General features: G+C 52.3%; 1 protein-coding gene across 1 annotated transcript in view; it reads left to right on the forward strand.

The window, feature by feature from the left end:
- The first annotated feature begins 1,060 nt into the window (after positions 1 to 1,060).
- The window catches only part of Wnt3 (Wnt family member 3), a 44,074-nt gene continuing 24,644 nt past the window's right edge, over positions 1,061 to 20,490 (forward strand). The window contains exon 1 of the mRNA XM_059269760.1: positions 1,061 to 1,140. Coding sequence (XP_059125743.1) covers positions 1,061 to 1,140 — 80 coding nt within the window. The remainder of the gene's footprint in view (positions 1,141 to 20,490) is intronic.

The raw sequence follows: 20,490 nt of genomic DNA on the forward strand, positions 1-20,490 counted from the left end.
ACACCAAATACCAGGTTCTATTTTCTCCTCCGCAGAAGGACCAGAAATGCAGGTCAGAAGACCTGGACATAGGGCATGGCCCCAAGCACTACCAGGCAGGGCTGCCGTGTTTCACTGGTCCCAAATGGTTCCATCCCAAGATCCGAAGAAGACTGCAGGTGCTCCTGAGGTCCGGCCTGCAGGCCAGCAGGAGAAAGTGACCGAGTCCTCCCGCAGGAAATGCTAACGGCGGCTGGTGTCAGTTGCAGGAAATGCAAAGGCTGCAGGAGGTCGCGATACCAATCTGACTCTTGACAAAAGACTCAAATGACACTAGTTCTGTCCCCCGGCGCCGCCGGCTGTCAGACCTTCGAGCCTCCGCGGACTCTCCCGTGCGCCCCTCGGACACCCTGGAAGCGACCCGCGGCTGCTGGCCCGGTCGCCAGCTCGCGGGCTCGGAAAGGCGGGAGCCTGGGAGGGGTTGCATTTCCCAAGCCCCTGATCCCAGCCGCGCCGATCTGCAAACAACCCCTTGCTTTCTAGTCTCGATTTCTTACGGGCCCAAGTCCCAAGGGATCACAGTTCCCCGACAGAAAAGGGAGCCACCCATCAATACCCAAACCGACCCCTTCACCACGTGAACGCCGGGTCAAAGCCCCAGCTCCCTAAACCTGGCTCTCGTGGTCTGGGGAGGGAGCGTCTCGGGCCGCCAGAGAATCCAGCGTGCCGGGTCCTCCCGAGGCCTCCGTGCGCCCGGGGCGCAGGCTTTGCCCAAGTTTGCCGGGAGATGCCCTTCCCAGAGCCGGAGTTGTGGGCCGGGAGGGAGGGGCGCGTGATTGACAGGCTGAACTACAGACTCATCTCTTACCTTAGGCCGCGGGCGCTGATTGGCTGCTCGCTGACATCCTCAAACCCGGCTGCTCGGCGCTGGGCTCCGGAGGGGGGCGGCTGCGGGTGGAGGTGCGCTTCTGACAAGCCCGAAAGTCATTTCCAACCTCAAGTGGACTTTGTTCCAACTATTGGGGGCGTCGCTCCCCCTCTTCATGATCGCCGGCAAACTTCCTCCTCGGCGCTGCTTCTAATGGAGCCCCACCTGCTCGGGCTGCTACTCGGCCTCCTGCTCAGTGGCACCAGGGTCCTCGCCGGCTACCCAATTTGGTGGTAAGACTTGCCTCCTGTCTGCCTGAGGCCCCGACCTCTCGGCCGCGCCCGGGGACGGTGGGGGGCGCTGGCCGGGTCTGGGCAACGGCAGGCCTAGGGCTCCTTTCTCCTTGCTTCTCTCCAGCCCCCCAGCCGTCCACCCCTCCTGGATTTTCTGCTGGTGTTGCCTACCGAATCCAACTCCTGGCTTCTCCCGATAATCACCATTTTCCCTGCTACCAACCGCAGAGGCGGGAGGGCTCTCTCTACCCCTGAAGATCTCTCATCCTTAGTCTACACCCTCTCCCACTCTAATTTGGGGGGCCCGGAGACCCTTCGTTTGCTTACATTTGGATTTCTGTGCTCTCCCTGGGGCCCGGCCACTCCTCTTCTCCATTTTAGGGTCTATACATGGACAAAATTATTCTGTCCTTTTTTCGCCACCCCACCTCTTCGGTGTCTCGGTCAAGAGATTTCTCCCACAATACTCGCGTTTGCCTTCCTATTTCAGATCCTAAGGGCTTTGGGGATCCCAAAAGGGGACTTGGGGGGCATTTCACCAGATTCTCCCCACTCTTGAGCCTCTGAAGTGAATGTAGAATTTGCTGGTCCTAGATGCCATTGCTGATCCGGGTGTATTCGTTCTTTGCTTGTCCATCCCGGAGAAAAGGGATCTTTGAAAATGTAGTTGTTTGGGAGGGATAGGTTTGTTGTTCTTTGAGCGGAAAACCCAGTTCTCCATGTCAAATTCGTTGCTTTTGGAAGACGGAGAAAGGAGGAGAAAGGGAGAGGGAAAGGGGAATTCTGTCCCTGAGAAATACGGATACAAAAGGCATTTTAGTAAATAAGGCTGGGAAAGCAGGCGGAGTACTTCGGGGCTGGTTGGTGTGTGAGGGGACTCACTGGAAAATAAACAGCCTTTTGGGAGCCCCCCCCCCCGCTCCAGGGACTCCCCTGTTTTACAAACCCCATTGCTGCTCCCCCTCCGCAGGTCCTATTGGGGAAGACACTAAAACCAGTTTTCTAAATTACACCCCAGCTATCCCAGTCTCCAGCCCCCTGCATTCCGGAAAACTTTAATAAAAGAACCCTCCCCTCCTGGACAGCGGCAATCGGCCTGGGGGTGGGAGGTGAGGAGGAGGAATTTGGGACCCGGGAGTGAGAAGGAGACTGGCCCCTGGGGTGAAAGTTACAGAGGAGTGCCACCAGGGTGACTGTGCTGCCTGAATGCCTTGCCTGCTACCTGCAAGTCTGCAACATGAGGCCAGAGCCTACGAGATGCCCGGCCACACCCCAACTCTTCCAGCTGCTTTGGGGGATATCTGGGGGCTAAGGGAGGGGACAGTCATGAACCCAAACGCCCAAGCCATGGCCTGGCCAAGGGTCTATTTAGAGGGACTAGGAGTTGCTCCTTAGGCAGACACCCCAAGGGCAGACAGGCTTTCTTTCCTGTGGACTTGGGCTGGTCTAAGGCCTCCCATGTGGTGTATACAGAGCCTGGGCATGCTGGGGGCAGCCAGGAATTCCAGGGTGGGGTTCTGTCAGTCGGAGGAAGGTTGCCTCTTGACTCTTTTTCCATCCCCCAGCCAAGGCAATGCTCTACCTTCTCTGGGAGCCTGGGGATGCACAGGAAGAAATGCTTAGAGTCCTCGAAATGACATGGACGAAAGAGAAGAGTGGGCTTCCTAGTTCTGTGAACTGGAAGAGAGCACTTCCTGGGGCAGTGCCAGTGGTTTAGGAGGTGGTAGCAGTGGGGTTTGTGTGTGCCGGTGTCCAGGAATGTCTAGATAAGGTTCCCAACCAACAAGAAGCAATACTAGGAGAACCTAGAAGGCCGAGCCAAGCCCTAACATAACGCTGCACACATGGCCTGTTTGGGGGTCGAGGGGGGACCAGGTGGTTGCTTTGTCTGAGCCAGAGAGAGAGAGGATTTTTTTTTTTTTTTTAAATAGGGATGGCTGGTTTGTCCGTGTCTATGGTTACTTCTGTGTATGTGGTGCAGTGTGTGTTCTGTGTCTATGACCCTAAGAAGTATGTCTGCACCAGTGTGTCTCTGTGGGTAAGAGTTGGTAGTGCCTGAGACCCAGGCAACTGTGCATGTGAAATCTTGTGGCCGGTGCCTAGCGGATCAATGGCCCATAGCGGGGTGAGCTGTGTCTGCACACAGGTATCAGCAAGTGGCTGATTCGTGCTGTGAGACAGAAGTCTAGAAGTATCTTTGCTTGTGTGAAGGGGACCGCCTGTGAAGGGGACCGCCTGGCTTTGCTTGTGATGCTGGATGTGACAATATGTGTGTTTGAATCTGTGTTTTGTTTGTGCATGTGTTGATGTAAGCCCCTGCACACGAAAGCATGCCTTCTTGATAGTGTAAGGGAGGAGGTTCAGCAAATGTCTTTGTGCATGATATTAGTGTTTGTGACATGACCTGCTTGTGGTTGGAAGTATGAGGGTGAGCCTTGAATCGATACCTGGGAGAGGGCTGTGTCTAGGCCTGTTTCTGATCTTGTCCCCAAGCGCCAGTGGCATAGTTTTGTCCCAGTGGCTATGTGTCTGTGGTCGTGTTTGCAGACACCTGACTTGTGGGCGTGAGGGACACCTGAGATGGGGTGCTTGGTGGACATCCATGGCCCTGAGGGGAAGGACAGGCAGGAAGTGGAGGTCTCAGAAGGTGGCTGCAGACACAATTGGCCTGGGCTCCCAGCTGGAGTGGGGGCAGGGCCTTCCTTGGCACCAGTGTGCCCTGTCTGCTTGAGGACTATGGCCACTGACCCTCCTTCTTCTGCAGTTTCCTTTTGGAAAGTCTTGGAGCCCGGGGTGGGGCATGAATCACCTTCTCAGGGCTGGAGCTGGAGAGTGGGGAGGCCTCAAATTCTTGATTTCCCCCCTCCGCCCCCAGGCAGGCAGATTCCAGTCCTTTTAGCGTTTGAGTCCATCACTGCCTGCCCTCCTTGGCCCACCCAGCTCACACATTCCCCAGGAGGGATTTACAGGGGAAATCACTTAGCTGGGATTTCGGTCCACATCACCTCAAGGAAGACACCCCCCACCCCCAGTCACCTATCTCCACTCTTCCTTTCTTGGGCCCCAAGACTGACAGAAAGCAGATGAGGAAGGGGATCTGAGAGAGGCCCCTTAGTCCAGAAGGGAGCCCTGTGCTGCAGAGCCTCCCAGCCAGGTAGTGGCCTCACTGGGTAGAACCAGTGACGGCGGCAAGCTCGATTTGCTCTCCTTGTCAGTGCTAACTAGCTGGGGGTACAGAAATCTGTCCTTCTCTTTCTTGGGAAAACTATCTTCCTAGGACCTTGCCCTGTGTCAGCTGTGTTCCACAGGAGACGTCTGATAAAACGCTGGGTGACTGAAGACCACGGACCCCTCCCCTTCCTGGGCCACTTTTCTCACATTTTACCCAGGATCACCAGCCCACCCAACCTTGCAGTTTTAAGATGTTTCATTGAGGACTCCAAGCCTGTTAGGACACCTGGGCTCTTCTTATTCCACCACCCCAGAGCCCATCCCCCACCCGAGCGCCTCTCTTAAGCCCTGCCTCAGTTTCTCCATGTGTCACATCCTGCTGCCTCTCCCCTGCTCAACACCCACCCAACAGCCTGCCTGTCTCAGAGGCATGGGAACGTGTTCAGTCAACCCCCAGTGGGGGTCAGTAGACTGGGCCCAGGGAGGCAGGCACCTGGAGACTGCGGGGGAGGAAGGCCCCAGGCCAGGTGTTAACACTTGTAACAGGCAGGAATTACAGCTGGGGCTTGGGCTGGTGAGGAGCTGAGCTGGCTGGAGGCTGTAGATCCCACAGACAGACAGACAGCTGGGAGATACCAGATCGAATGGCCAAGCTTCAGCAGGGTGGTCGCCCTTCCAGAGAAGATCTTGCCTTGGGGGATTCGTCTGGGGGAAATGAATGCAGGCCCCTTGAAAATGAGTTCACGGCCCTCCTACCCAGCCCACCTCTATTGTGGGCGGGGCCTCAAGCTGCAAAGGGAGGGCAATTGGTGGTAGATCTGTTGGTATCCTTCTGAAGGCATCATACATTGCTAAGCAAACAAACAAACAAAAAAAAAGAAAACAGGTCCAAGGCTATACTAATACTGGGAGCTGTGTCCTTGGGAAGAACCTACTGGAATATACAGGGAGGAAGGCATGGGGCGGGGGGTTTGGGGGGAGACACAGCCGTCAGGGGAAAGTCTCCCCCAAATCTCTAAGTGTCTTATCGACAGCTTTGGGACCAAGAGGTAAAAGTTGAGCGTGACCTGCTTCTCCACCCAGGAGGTTCTGAGGTCTTGGGACCCTGGATGTCAGAAGAAGTGACTCGGGAGTCTAGGCCTTTATAAAGCTGCCCTGCTGTAAACTTAGCTAGAGCTCTCCAGGGCCCACACTCCCTCACATCTGGGCTCATGCTCCACCCCTGATTAAAGAGGCCAGAGGCAGACAAGGGGTGAGGTGGGGGTGGGGTGGGCGGGAGGGGGGGTGTCCCAGGTAAGAATTCCCAAGGAACAAGGTCCAAGCAAACTTCTCCCATCCTGTCACTACAGAACTCAGTGTCTGCTGGAGGATGCAGAGGCTGGGGGATGACAGCTAAATCCAGCAGCCTCCTACAAAGCTGCTGAAGAGAAGGGCCTCCTTTACCTCTACCTAGCACCCCACTTCAAAGGCTGGGTCCCCACATATTTTCTTTTTTGGGAGGGGCATTGAGACAGGGTTTCTCTGTGTAGCCCTGACTGTCCTGGAACTCGCTATGTAGACCAGGCTGGCCTCGAACTCAGAGATCTGCTTGGCTCTGCCTCCCAAGTGCTGGTATTAAAGGCATGTGCCACCACCACCACTGTCTGGCTATATATTCTATTTATATATATATTCACACTGAGGTGCTGGAAATTGTTCAGGCTGGGAGTGGAGAGACTCATGTCTAAGTTCTAAGCTTACCACCCATTGGTTGTGTGACCTAGGGTGAATCTTTGTCCTTCTCTGTGCGTTAGGTCCCTGCCTCTCTCTGGGCTTCATGCCCTTGACTATGCTGAGGGGTGTTCAGTCCATCTTCTCAGTGTCCCAGGCATATGATGGGGACTCCACAGCAGACATTTGGGACCTGCCTAGACAGTGCACCCCTTTACGGCTGTAGCTGGTGTACTTGCCCAAAGCCCAAACCCCTGCCCCACGACTGCCAAGCCTTTTTGATGAACCTCCAAATCTCTCCTAAGCATTCCATTCCTCCGTCTCCAGGCTGCTGGCTCACATAGTAACCAAGGCCAAGCGGCCACTCCCAGACTCAGTTTCCCCATATGAAAAACAGAGTTATATCTTCTACCTTGTGAACATTGGTGATCGAATATAAGCTCCTAGAATGCTGCCCATAGACAGGAAGTACAGTTCAATGTTTGAACCTCTGTCTGGTCCTGAATCCGGGCTTACTTCTCCCAAGAAACCTTCCCAGGTTGGTCTGCATGACTCTTATTTCTCCTTGTCCCATAATGCTTGGCATTAGAGCCCACAGACTCGTAACTTTCATCAAAAGTAGAGGAAGTTGAGCTTTTTGCTGCCCAGTGGGCAGAGGTGCTGGGTCTCCTCTAAACCTCCTGACACCCCACAGTCTCCCAAACTCTGAAGCCACAGGAAGAGAGCACATGAGCCTGGTGGGGAGGGGTAGGCTTGGGCACTGGCTGCTGGAGCAGCCCCAGCATAAGGTGAAGTCGCTTCTGGAGCTAGGGGATGACTCAGGAGGTGATTTATAGACGGAAGACAGAAAGCTAGGCTCCTGGCCGAAGCCTGCTGCTTAATTACATTCTTTGGGGGGTGGAGGTATGTGGGGCGACAGTAAAGAAGAGACTTCCACCGCGTCCCCTCCGGGCCTGGTACCTGTGATGTCCCAGCTCCAAATAGGGTTCTTCTTAGTGACTCCTCTGTACTGAATGCTAGGTCACTGAGAGGAGGAAGGAATGGGAAAGAGGATTAGGGTCCCATGAGGACTCCCCCAGGACAGGCCGATGGAGCCGAGTAGAAGAGGGAAATGCTGGGAAGGACCATTGGGTCTCCACACTGCTTCCACGGGAGAATAGCTAAGTCATCTGGGCTGAAGACTTCTAGAATCTTCTCTATGTAGCAGCTCTCCACTTCCCCTTAGTGCCGAGTCCTATGGTTGCTTGTGAAGACCTTCCAGTTGGCTTCTTGTCCTGTGGTTTGGGTCCTGGTGGTCAGTAGGGGTGAGAGACCAAGCCTGCTGTTTAGAGGCTGAAGTCTCTGTGTTGGACCATCTTGCTTGGAAGTATGATTACCGCCTTCACACCACAGAGGTTCTGGTAGGATCAGCCTTGTGTTAGAGGGTGGGAACCCCACAAGGCCTCCCTTAAACTAACTTTTCTGGGTGCCCCACAGCTCACCTGGCTGCCTGGTGACCGGCGTGGTGACTCTGACAGTCTCTATTGCATTTTCAGCTCCAGGTACTTTACTTCTGGTTCAGGGGCCAAGAAAGGTATGGGGCAGGCAGGGGTAGGGGTGCGGGGCAGGCAGGGGTAGGGGTGCTCATGCCTGCAGCCCCCGTTTGCTTATTTGAGCTTGGTTAGTAGAGCTGGCAAGAGTTGGCAGGGGTCAGGATGGGGACAGCAGACAGTTCTCTGGTTCCCCCTGAGGCAAGCCTTCTCAAAATGGCCTCATTAATGTATGTGGAGTGAATTCCAGAAATGTCAGGCACACTCACACATCTGAAGGAAGGATGGGGTCCCAGAAGTGTGCTGTGCTTGAGGAGAACAGAGAGGAATCAGAGTGAGAGATAGTTTCCAGGTAGGGCCTGGCCAGGGAACCTGAGCTGTTGAACGTAGTTTTCCTCTTCCAAAGTGATGCTTTGTGCAGAGTCAGCAGATATTTGAGGTGTCTGTGCCCGGTGGAAAACTGTAAACTGATTCCAGGGCAAGGTGCAGACCATAAACTCTACACTCAAGCAGCTGCAAGGTGCTGACTGAGTTGCCAACCTTTCCAGACCTCAGTTTTCTCATCTGCCAAATGGGCAGTAACACACCTTCCCTGCCTGTGGGGCTGCTAAGAGCTCAGAATGTCAGTACCCCCAGAGTCAGCAGCTACCATTGCTAGAAAGATGACCGAAAGCCCCATCCCCTACCCATACGAGGTAAAGAGTAGCTGCAGTGGACCTCTAATCTCTGGGTAGAATCTGTAGGGAGCAGAGCCCTTGCTTCAGTTTAAGACCCAGTGACAGCAGGCATGCCCCAGTTTCGGCTCTGGAGGTCCACTCAGAGCCTACAGGCCTGATTCCCACTGAGAGCTGGGGTAGGAGGTCTGGGTGGAGGTGAGGGATGTGAGGGCAAGGTAGGCAGCTGGAAGGGCTCTTTTGAAGCCTGAGGTCATCAAGAAATCTAAACACCCCCAGGGAATACCAAGAAAACCCACAGCAGCCCGGCCCTGTTCCTCAAGCTGGGCTGGAGAGGCTAGAGGAGAGTGTGCGTCCCTGTGTTGGCAAGGGGGATGGGAGTAACAGGACCCCGTGCCCAGGTCTGCTGGGAGGGCCTTTCTGCCAAACCTGCCCCTGGGCGCAGAGTCCCACTTATCTATCGGAGCCAGCTGGATTGGCAAGGAAAACCAATCTTCCAGTGCCTGCTATGAATGCAAATGGAACTTGCGACCATGTGAACCAGCATGCGGCCTCTCTCTAGCTTCTCCACACTTTATAATGTGGCTCTCTGAGGGTGTCACTCCACTCCTCCGAAACCTCCCATGGCTCCCCACTTCCGGTCTAGACTCCTTTTGTTTTGTTTTGACCTATACCTACCTATACAACATGCCTTTCAGAAACCCTGGCCAACTCCTCCCTCCAACCCAACATGAAATAGAACATGAGCCCCTGTGCTTATTCGCTGGCTTCTCCCACTTCCTCCTTCTGAGATGGAGGAAGGAGGACTTCTGAGAAGGCAGGAGGACTCCTTCCCCAGGTTGGCCAGGGCTTATTTCTGCTGTGCTCAGCACCGGTCTAGCCTGGCTCGGGTCATGCAGCTGACAGCCCTGAAGTGTAGAGGGCCATCAGTGTCTCCTAAGGCAATGGGACCTTCCTTCACCTGAGCAGGCTGCTGCTGCTATTCTAGATGCTGGGATGTCTCCGCCATGTCCATTCCCCTGGCCCTTGTTCGTTCTCTCTGTGTTCTCTCAGCTAGATTGCAGAGTTTTTCTATCTATGTGCCCTTCCTCCATGTTCACCCAGCCCATGCTGTGCATCTAAAGTTGGCAAGACCTAGAGGCAGGTGCCCTTGGGTACTGCATGCTGTGTGGTGGTCTACGCAGACCTACAGGAGCTAGAAGATATTCTTCCGAGCTTAAAGAGGAGCAGCTACGTCACCTAGGCCACACACGGTGGGAGGAGGGTTGGAGCCCATGCCCTTTCTTCTGCCTCCACTCAGGTTTGCAAGAGGACTTCCTAGTCAGGAAGCTGTTTATTCCTGTAATACCTTGTTCTCCAAAAGATCATTCTGAGGCCAGATCTCAATTGACTTTCAACTTGAGAACCGCTACTTGTGTGTGTGTGTGTGTGTGTGTGTGTGTGTGTGTGTGTGTGTGTGTGTGTGTGAGAGAGAGAGAGAGAGAGAGAGAGAGAGAGATCCCACTCTAAGGAGTCCAGGAACGCTTACTGGGGACAGGCACCTGTCAATGGAGGTGGTCAGACTGCCCTCCAGCTGGGATGGTACAGTGTAGTCATGTGAGCATTTTGTTACCCTTGGACTAAGTAGGGCTAACCTTGGTCAATCATTGGGCCTTTGTTTTCTTAACTGGAAGGCAGTCAATGACCGCCAGGGTTACTGCCTGCTAACAGTACCATCACCCTCGTGGTTCCCCTTTCCTCCTTGAAGCCTAATCTTCACCCTGTGTGGGCCAGAAGCAGTCTTTGTGTGTGTGTGTGTGGGGGAGCTATGCATGCATATGTGGGGGAGAGTATGTTCACGCATGCATTGGAGTGTGAGGCCAGAGTACAAGCTCAGGTGTCGCTCCTTAGTCACTCTCTTGGGTGTTTGAAACACAGCCTCTCCCTGGGACCTCAGCCTTACTTATTAGACTGGGTGGGCTGGCTAGTGAGCCTCAGGGATCTTCCTTTTCCTGCCTCCCCAGCTCTGGGGTCACAGGCACACCACCACACCCAACTTTTCTCCGTGGGTTTGGAGGAATGAACTCAGGTCTCGGATAAGCCATCTTGCCTCCGCCGCCTCAGAATTAATTCAGGTGGTGTCTCCGGGCTGTTGATCTTCCACCTGACTTTCACAGCTAAGTATTCGGCACTATTTCCCGCTGAGAGACCTGGCTGCTCTCCCCTTTCTTACAGAGCATGCTTCCTTTATGTCCTGGCCATTAGGAACCCAGAGCCGCATTTGGTGCCCGATGCTGACACCTACGCTGACCTTGAGCAGCGTATCTGTGCCCTCCTTTGCTGGGTCCAGCTCTTCAGTCTGCACTCTGCTATTTATCCAGAAACATTTTTGTATTCTAAACTCCTTGCAGGCAAACCCCATGCCTAGTGCATCTAGAATTCTCCATGCTTGGTCTCTGTGTAGCGGCTACTGATGCTCCATAAATATTTTTTGTCTTCAGACAGGATGTTGGCTGCCAGCTGTGCTGAATTCTTTCTGAAAAGAGGCAAGGCACACAAAAATGAAAAAGCAAAATACATTTTTTTCTTTCTTTCTTTCTTTTTTTCTTTTTTTTTTAGTTTTTTGAGACAGGGTTTTTTTGTGTGGTGGCCCTGGCTGTCTTGGAACTCGCTCTGTAGACCAGGCTGGCCTCGAACTCAGAGATCCCTCTGCTTCTGCTTCCCAAGTGCTGGGATTAAAGGTGTATGCCACTACTGCTGGGCAGCAAAATATGCTTTGTCAGTATGGTGGTAGTGTGCCTGTAATCCCTGAGGCTGAGGCTGAGGCTGAGGCTGAGGCTGAGGCAGGAAGATCGCAAGTTTGAGGCCAGCTTGGGCTGTACAATGAGAATCTGCCTCTATAAAAGAAAGAACGGAGGAAATGGGTGAATCGGGGAGAAAAATGGCTGTTTCAGAGAAGCAACTCTGAGCAAACAGTTTTGGGTTGGAGGAAGTGTGTGTGTATTCGGTGTCTATCATCTGCTTCCTGCATGTCCTCAGAAACCTTGTCTTTGGGCATGCTGTTTACAGGGATGCCCTCATGATGTGCTTTAGTGTAAACTTGAAGATGGCATCCTACCTCCTGGGAATCTGTTTCTCTTTCTTTCAAGACAAAGTCTCCAACATGATAGCCAAGGATGAGCTTGAACTTCTCATCCTCGGGAGTCCACTCTCCCAGTACTAGGATTAGCATGCACCGCTATTCCTGGTTTTCTTCGGTGTTGGGTGGGCGAGCACTCTACCAACTCTTCGATGGCTGTGCCTTCCCTTTGCTTGGTCCCCAACACACCTGTTTTGTCCCACCTCCCTCACCTTGGGAGCTAACTAGACTCTTGATGCCATTTCACAGGTGACACCCAGTGCCCAAGGAACCCTTCCCCTCTCTCCGGCTCAGTTGCTATTATTCCGGAAGCCACTGTAGGGCAACACCCTGCAAGGTTCAGGGTGGCATGAGGGTGGGGGGAGCAGAGGAGGCAGGCTCAGGATCACACAGGGTGGCCTCCCTTGGCCCAGGCTTTCCTATTAGCAAAGCCCTGGGTGAGAGCCGGCCTAGGCCTGGGCTGCGCTTCACCGCGGCTGTCCCGTGGTAGGATCTTTGTCCAGAAGGAGAGGAGAGCCATGCATGTGATGCCTTTGACTCCGACACTCAGGAGGCCAAGACAGGCAGGTTTCTGTAAGTTCAAGATCAGCCTGGTCTACATGGCAAGTTTCAGGATGGCCAGGGTGACAAGAGAGACCATGTGTCAAAATAAATAAATGAATAAACAAAAAATAAAAATAAAAACCTAAGAAATGAAAACAGAAGCGGAAGAGAACTCGGGAGAGGAGGGAGGGAAGGAGGGCAGCCTACCCACTACCCTGCAAAGCTTCAGCTTACCTCTCAACTCCTGCCCTTGGTTGGCACCTTAGAGACCACCCCACCGATCCCTTGACTTGAGCAAAGAGAACATCCAAATCCACTCTGAGTGGCCCTCCATCTCAGTGAAAGCTTTTGCAGGGTGAGAGATTCTGGAGCCTTCCAGGATGGCCATGACTCTGGCATGTAGTAGTGCCCCTGACTTCAGAAAGTGAACATCTGGGAATGGGATTTAGTAGTTAGCAAGTCGTCAATCCGGATGCTCCAGCCTCAGCCTCATGTGCACAGAGAGACTATCACACACATTATCCCCAATGGTCTTGGAAGCATGTACTCTTCTTCTCCCCATTCTACAGGTGACAAACTGAGGCCCTGAGAGAACCACACTTCAGTGCCCAAGGCTTCTCAGCCAGTAGACCTCAGCCCTAGTTATAATGCTGACTGCTGGAAGCCAGGCCCTCCAGGGTTCACAGCCTCTCAGTGATACTACACTCCACCCCAATAGCCAGGAAGTTCCCTAAAGGTCAATCTGTGGACTTAATCTAAGCCCAGATGATTTCATTTGGTCTCCGGGGATATAAGCATCACTGAGAGTTCTCAGTTTGCATTTGAGGACTGGATATATTTCTCCTGGAGTCTCCTTTCTCCAGAACAGTCCTTTAGAGGTAACCTACCTTGAACCACTGCCCTTCAGGTCTTTCTTGGCATTGTTCTCTAGTCCTGTGGTCCATAGAATTACCTTTAGCCCAAGTTATGCGGGGTCTTGCCCGGGCCTTTGAGGCAGAGGGTTCCGCTCTGTTGTCTGACAATTGTGCCCCTCTCTATGGAGCCAGAAGTCTGGAGTCCCAGTGCTCATACCCCCAGGGTCCACACCCACCTTGGTCATGCTGCAGGCATCCCAGTGTCTCAGGACTCCTTCCCAGATGACTGTGAACCTCCTTTTGAGCTCTGCAGGTTTCTGCCTGAGGTTTTTCCTACAGGGGGAGGCCACATTGCTGATAGCCCAAAAAGAGGTCAGGCAGGCTATTTGCAGGGGCTGTGGATATCTGGAGGTTTGGCCAAGTGTCCAGCATGGGACAATGGAAAGATGAACACTGTAGAGGCCAGGGGCCTCTTTCTGTCCATGTTACCATTTTCTAGAATGAACTCTTTAAAGAACTAACTAAACCTAATTGGTAATTTTCCCAGATAGGAAGCTAGTATTGTACACACACACACACACACACACACACACACACACACACACACACACACACACATATGTATACACACAGCACATGGCTCCTGTGAGTTCAGGTCAATGAGCTCAGTAGAATTCGAATATTGACATTTGCTAATCCAAGGTAAAGGTTTTTAGTCTCTGGTACTTAATGAGTGAGCCTTCATTTAGTAGTCCTATCCCACACACTCTGGCCAGGCTGAGGAAGTTGGATGGGAAAATGGGTCTATCTAGGTTCTCCCAGCACAGAATCTGGGAGAGGACCTGGTCCCCACTCCAGCCTTGCAGCTAGGCTTCTCACCTTAGCACGTGAATCCCTTGTTCAGCAGCAGTGCTGGGGACTGTCCCAGGTCTGTTCCCTCCCCCTTCAGGGCTCTCTTTGCTAATCTTGGGTCTCATCTTGGCACTCTGTTTCAAATGGCCTTCCCCGGTGCTTAGCCGGTTTTGTGGTTTTAGATGGTGTGATCAGAAGGACAGTGACATCACCAGGTAACACACCTGACTGCAGTGTTTTCTAACCCCGAGGCTGACATTGACCCTGCACCATCCAACCCTTGCCTGGCTCTCCTCCCGGCTACCCCAGCTCCACCGACGTCTGCTTTTCTTCTAGCCTCCTTTCACTTACAAGGAATAGAGCAGAGCTCCAGAGGACAGTCCTGGGTTTCTGTCTATGTATCTGGGTGACCTTATTTTCTCTGAGCCTCAACTTTTCCCTCTGTAAAACGGGGATCATGAGGATTAAAGCATATAACATATGAGACAGACAGGGTCTGGCGTCTACACAGTGAGTAATCCTCCCATTTGCCATCATTAATCTCACTGGACGTTTTGTGGCTCTTATGATGCATCACCTCCCCGTGCCTTTGTGCATGTCCCTACCTTCTCCTGGGGAGGCTGCGAGGACTCCTGTCCACTCTGCAAAGTGAAGCTGCCACCGCTGCCTCACTGAAGCCCTCCACCAGCACCTGCCCCACCCGAGCCCCTCCTCGAGCCTCAGTGGGTCCGGGTCTTCTTCATCTCTACCCACCCCTGCCAGGCAGCACAGAACACAAGACATCTTGAGGACAGGTCCTAGGTTGAAGGGATGGTGCTGAATGCGCCCTGCTGGACAGAGGCTCAGTCTTTCTGCTCCAGGCGTGTTCCCTCCTCCCCCCAATGTCCTCCTCCTCAAGATCGACTGATACTATCATCTGTTTCTTGGCTTCCCAGTCACATCTCATGGGCATCTATCTTATTCTCCCAAAGAGGGGCTCAGATCTTGAGGATATAGGTTCTGCTTTGTGTCTCTGTGACCCAAGTGAGCCTCATATTGTAACCTGAGGGATGCAGGGCACAGTCATTCTAGTGATTGTTGGGCCAGTGACTCAAGGTTCCTCCACAGAAGCTCTAGTGGGGCTTAGCTGCTTCCCACCCACTGAACAGCATCTCCCTCACCCACGATCTCATCAGGACCCAGTCTTGAGCTTCTAGCCTTTCATGGACACACACACCTCTTGTTGCATTTGAAGAAGAGCTGTCCAGGGAACATGGCACGTCTCAGACCTGTCACTTGGTAGCTCCCAGACTTTGGGGGGAAGGGTTACTTGAAAATTTCTGAGCCTCTATTTCTTCCATGTAAAACAGGGCAAGAGCAGTGTGATGTCAGGGAAGTTGAGAAGTCCCCGCTACACAGGAGCTGAGCTTACAGGGACTGATCATGGGTGGTGTGCAGGTCATTCCGGTACAGCGAGGGTTGTCCGAGTACTCAGTACCAGGAAGAATGCGGGTCATCCTGCTCTAGAGAAAGGGCCACGCTTGGGGAAAGCCATACACCCTGTGATGGTGTGTCTCAATTATCACCTTATTTGAAAACCAGAGTGGGAGTGATTCAGGGCAGGATGCTAGTGATTCAGTGAGGACACTGGCCTGACCCTGTGTCCTGGTGTCCTGCTCAGCCCCTGGCTCCTGGGAACAGGTGGGCATGTCAGATGTGGCTTCAGGGAGTTTTACTGGGGCTCCTGGGCTGGTCTGTGCAGGTTTAATATGGCTGAAGCACCGGTCATTTCAGTCCTGCAAAGTGTGGTGAATAAGCCTGGCTAGGACTCCTGGGAGTCTGGGCTGCTGTGCACATCCGTCTTTTAGGGAAGAGGGCCTTGGTGAACTGCTTGGAGGATCACAGACAAGAAGAAATGATATGCTAATAATGTGGCTGATATGTATCCTACACAGACACCAGCTGTTCTGCTGAGAACTGGTGAATGAATATTCTTTTTTTATTATACAGCACTTCACACACACACACACACACACACACACACACACACACACACACACAGCAAACACATCATATATGGGATGTCATAACAAGATGAAACCCTGAACTTCCCCACACCCTGAAGAACCAGAACTTCTACATCTGTCCCACAGGCTTCTCCCTCCCCACCCCACCACCACCTCCCTCTGGATGGGACCACATTCTGAATTTCGTCTTTTTTTAGAGCGGGGAGGGCAGGTGTCTCTCACCCGGCATGGAGCTCACTAATTAGGCTAGATTGTTCAGGAAGTCCTGTCAATGCATCCCCAGTGCTGGAGTTACCACCACACTTGGCTGTTGCTTGCAAAGCTTCCTGAGGGAGCAGTCGCCCCAGCCCCTGCACATTTATTCCATGACTAAGATTAAAAAGCCAACTGAAGCTGGGCGGTGGTGGCGCACGCCTTTAATCCCAGCACTCGGGAGGCAGAGCCAGGTGGATCTCTGTGAGTTCGAGGCCAGCCTGGTCTCCAAAGCGAGTTCCAGGAAAGGCGCAAAGCTACACAAAGAAACCCTGTCTCGAAAAACCAAAAAAAAAAAAAAAAAAAAAGCCAACTGAGTGTTGTGGTACATGCCTTTAACCCCAGCACTGGGGAGGCAGAGGTAGGTAGATCTTTGAGTTCAAGTTCCAGGACAGCCAGGACCACACAGAGAAACCCAGTCTCAAACAGCAATAACAACAACAAAAGATAAAAAGTGTCTCCAGACAAGAGTGCCTGTACTACATTTTTCACTTTGTTTATTTTTAGAATTTTTTAAAAAATGGAGTTAGCTTGTCTGCGGTCTTCTGTGATTTTTCTCTTCTTTTTGAGACAGAGTCTTATGGTATAGCCTTGGCTGGCCTGGAATTTATTATGTAGAGCAGGCTGGCCTGGAACTCACAGAGATCTACCTGGCTCTACTTTCCAAGATCTGGGACTAAAGGTGTGAACCACCACATGTGTCTTTGTTCTTACTGTATTATGTTTCTAAGTTGCATTCTGCTGCTGAATCCTTCTGTATCTCCTTCATGTTCACAGCTGTGGAGCAGACGCTGTATCTGCTCACTTTCTTCCACGGACACACATCTTTCCGTGCACTTGGAGGAGAGTTCTCTGAAGACACTTGCCTAGGAGTAGAGCTGTAGGTTGTGGGAGGTGTGGCTATCGAATGTTCTTCTTAGATTGATGTCCAGCTGTTGCCTTAAACAATGATCCCATCTTCTTCTCATCCTTCCTCTTTTTGCCTGTGACCTTCCAAAGCCTTTTCAAATTCCATCTCAAAGCCTCCCTTATCCCAGCTTGGCTTCTGTGCCCCACCCCCACCCCCCACCCCCAGCTCTTCTGAGCATCATTTGGGTCAGAGCACTATGTCTCAAAGTGTGTCTCGTCACACCAGCCCTACATGATCCTGCTGGGAAAGGCTTCTAGGGTCAAATAAATTTAGAAGTCACCCCTGTTCGCTGGAATCTCAGTGGCACCAGGTGAACTGCAGAAGTGGTCCTTTTATTATTATTATTATTATTATTATTATTATTATTATTATTATTTGTCTAGTCTGTTTCCCCAAAGTAGCTAGCCCAGGAGCCTTTTCTCCCTTAGGTATCAAGCGTTACTCGGTTAGGAAATTGCAGTCCTAGCAAACCCTTCTGCCCCTTTCGGCTTTCCGTTTGCTTCTGTGGTCTTATTTTCCCCAGCGGGAGGCTGCAACTTTTCTTTCAAGCTTTTTTTTTTTTTTTTTTTTTTTTTTTTTTTGACTATCCTGTATGAAGCATCTCCATCCCAGAGGGGCTTGAGATGAATGAATGACGCAAGGGTGAACGGTGAATGGAGCCATCAGCCATGGGCTCACTGCTCTGTGGTCCAGCTGGGTCTCTTGTCCTGGGAGGAGTCAGGGACACTTGAGAGGCCGTCTGGCCAGTGTCCAACCCTGCCTACAGTATTTCTGCAAAGCCTTCCTCCAACACCCACGTGGAGTGAATCACTCAAATTAGGCCTCCTGTCACTGGTTTTTAGGCATCTGTTTCACAGGGAGGCCTGGAGCCCTGGCAGGGCAGAGGCTCGCTTCCATACGCCCCTCCGGTTCTCAAGAATGGGTGCTTACTCCCTGGCTGCTGGGTGAACGCAGGCCGGGGAGGTCTGCTGTTTATCCTTCCCAGGGACTGGAGTGCACCATGATTAAGTCTGCAGACTCTGGAGCCAGACCAGATGTGTCTTTTACCTGCCAGTCTCTGCCTCAGCTTGGAGACTGGACGGCTCCTCCTCTTGTTCCCACCCACAGTTACCTTAACTGACTATGCAACCAGGCTTTTATTTTAAATCAATGAGATCGGGTCTCATTGATTTTGTAGCTCTGACTGGTCTGAAATTCAATATGTAGACCAGGCTAGACTGGCTCAAAATTATGACAACTTCCTGCCAAGTACTGGAATTACAGTCATGTGCTACCACCCTGGCTGGCTTTTTGTTTGCTTGGAGTCTTCGTTGTTGGTTTGTTTAAATTGAAACAGGCTCTCACATAGTCTAGGCTGGTCTGGGACCCACTGTATAGTAGAGGATTAACTTCTGACCTTCCTGCCTCTATCTCCAAGTTCTGGGATCACAGGACCACACTCAGTTTATGTGACAGCAGAGATGAAACTCAGGGCCTTATGTGTATGAGACAAGAGTTCTACAATCCCAGACCGTTTGTTTGCTTGCTTTGAGACAGGCTCTCACTATGTAGCTCTGGCTGGCCTAGGACTCACTATGTAGGGAAAATTCTCCTTGAACTTGTAATGACTCTCCTGCTCCAGCCTCCCAGACACTGGAAGTGCAAGTGTGCACTACCATTTACAACACTGCTGGGCTTTGTTATTTGGATCCTTTATTCATCCTAACAAACTGGAGTCCATAACAGTGCCTGGTTGGGTTGTGTGTGTGTGTGTGTGTGTGTGTGTGTGTGTGTGTGTGTGTGTGTGTGGTGGGGGTGGAGGTGTTGGAGGGAGAGAACACATAGGCAAGCAAGCAGGAAGTTGGGAGGCCCTAGGGTGGCCAGTGCTTTCCTGACAGACCCAGGAAGCTAAGGATACTGAAACAGAGATCTCTTTGACATGTGTGGCTGGAGTGCCCTGTGCTGCAGCGGAGTCCTAGAACAGAGGGTTCACAGAGTGTGGCTGACTGCCATGGTCCTCAGCCTCCTGCACAAGACTGTGTGTGCTGGGAGATGTTTGCACACAGAACACTACGACCACTTCCCCCTAGGGTTAGAAGCTCCAGGAGGTCAGACAGTAAGGACTGAGGTTGCTTGGGGTCACTTCTCACTCCGAGGCACACACCGCAGGATCCCTGTCTTGGCCTTGAGCTCAAGGAAGCTTGTCAGAGCTCATCCTTGCCCACTCATCAGGGGAACCCACAAGCTGCAGAGCAGCTGCCTCCTCCTCTTTACACTGGCCAGCCTTCGTTCTAGACCTGTCTTAGTTCTGGCCACCCAACAGAAGCGAGCATGGGGGCTTTGCAGAAGGCTGAAATGAAGGGCTGATGCCTCACATGGACACCAGGGCTGTTCACTGGGGAGCAGTGAAGGCTGGGGGCTTCAGTAACAAGCTATGGTCCCCTCAGCAAGGAAGGGCAAAGACAAAATGGTTCAGAGGGGTGGAGGCATGTAGATGAGGTTGCCCAGCAGGTGATCCAAAGATGCTATTGAGCTGACAGAGCCAGAGAATCTGGTGGAGAAAGACTGAGATCTTTGTGGCCTGGTAAAGAAAGAATTCAAAGCCACTCACAGACCCCTGGTCTGCTGAGAGCTTGGCTAGTGTGAGGAGCAGGGGAGGCGGAAGCGATGGGTTTTTGTCTTCTCTGCAGTGGTACAAGGTAACAAGCAGTAACCAAGGACAGTCTGAATTTCTCAGAGATATGGAAGGATCCTGTTCAGTGCTGACTCCTCTGCCTCAAGAGATACTTTGTCAGGCTGGACCCAAGAGTGCCCAGGATCCTGCCAATCTCCTTCTTTCAGACACACAGATGGTCCCCACATTGATGCCTGTAGGATCTGAACTCGGCAGCTGGCCATCAGCCCCTGCCTCCATCTTCCCTTGCCCCTCTGAGCTGGTGTGCTGCTTACATCTCTGTGTCTGAGGTTCCTTTCTTCTGAGAGCAGAAGCATGGAGCACCTCCTCTCCCTCTGGTCTCCTGGTCCAGGTCCTACCCTCTGGTGATACCAGATTCTGGCTGAATGCATTTATTCTGTACCCACTGTGTGTACCACTATCAACGGTTGTACTTAGTTGGAATGAATAAAAGATTTTTAAAACAACGGTGCCAGGTGTGGTGGTACATACCTGTAATCCCAGCTTCCAGGAGGTGAGGGTAGGGTAATTTCCATATATTAGAGGCCAGCCTGGTCTGCATAGTGAGTTCCAGGCCAGCCAGGGCTACACAGTGAGACCCTGTCTCAAGGTAATATAATATAATACAATATGCCAACCCCCAATGGGTTATCCATCCCATCCTGCCCTGTGGCCCCCTTCTCTGGGTCTCCTCAGCTCTGTCTGAAGCTGGCTGTGTCCTTGCCACTGTCTTCTAGCCCCGGGGTGCATACCCCACTATTAGAGTACACAGTCTTCCAGGTGAGGGACCGTGACAGCATCAGGTTAGCGTGGGACACACATCGAGTGCCAAATAAATGCATTATGTCAGAATGAGTTATTACCAGAGGGCAGATCTAGACCGTCAGACAAAATGGCATCAGTGTAGGAGGAGAGAGCAAACCGTTCCAGGCCCTGTAGTTCCTTTTGAGCCTCTAGTTTCCACCATGCAGAGGCAGCAGCCTGAACCCCTTGGTGCTTTTGAAAGAATGCATCTGAGTCCAGAGGTTCTGGGGAACAGCTTTGCAGTCTCAAAGGTGCCCAGCTCCCCCGAGAACCT

Source organism: Peromyscus eremicus, chromosome 8a (genome assembly GCF_949786415.1).
Source record: "Peromyscus eremicus chromosome 8a, PerEre_H2_v1, whole genome shotgun sequence".
Lineage (NCBI taxonomy): Eukaryota > Metazoa > Chordata > Mammalia > Rodentia > Cricetidae > Peromyscus > Peromyscus eremicus.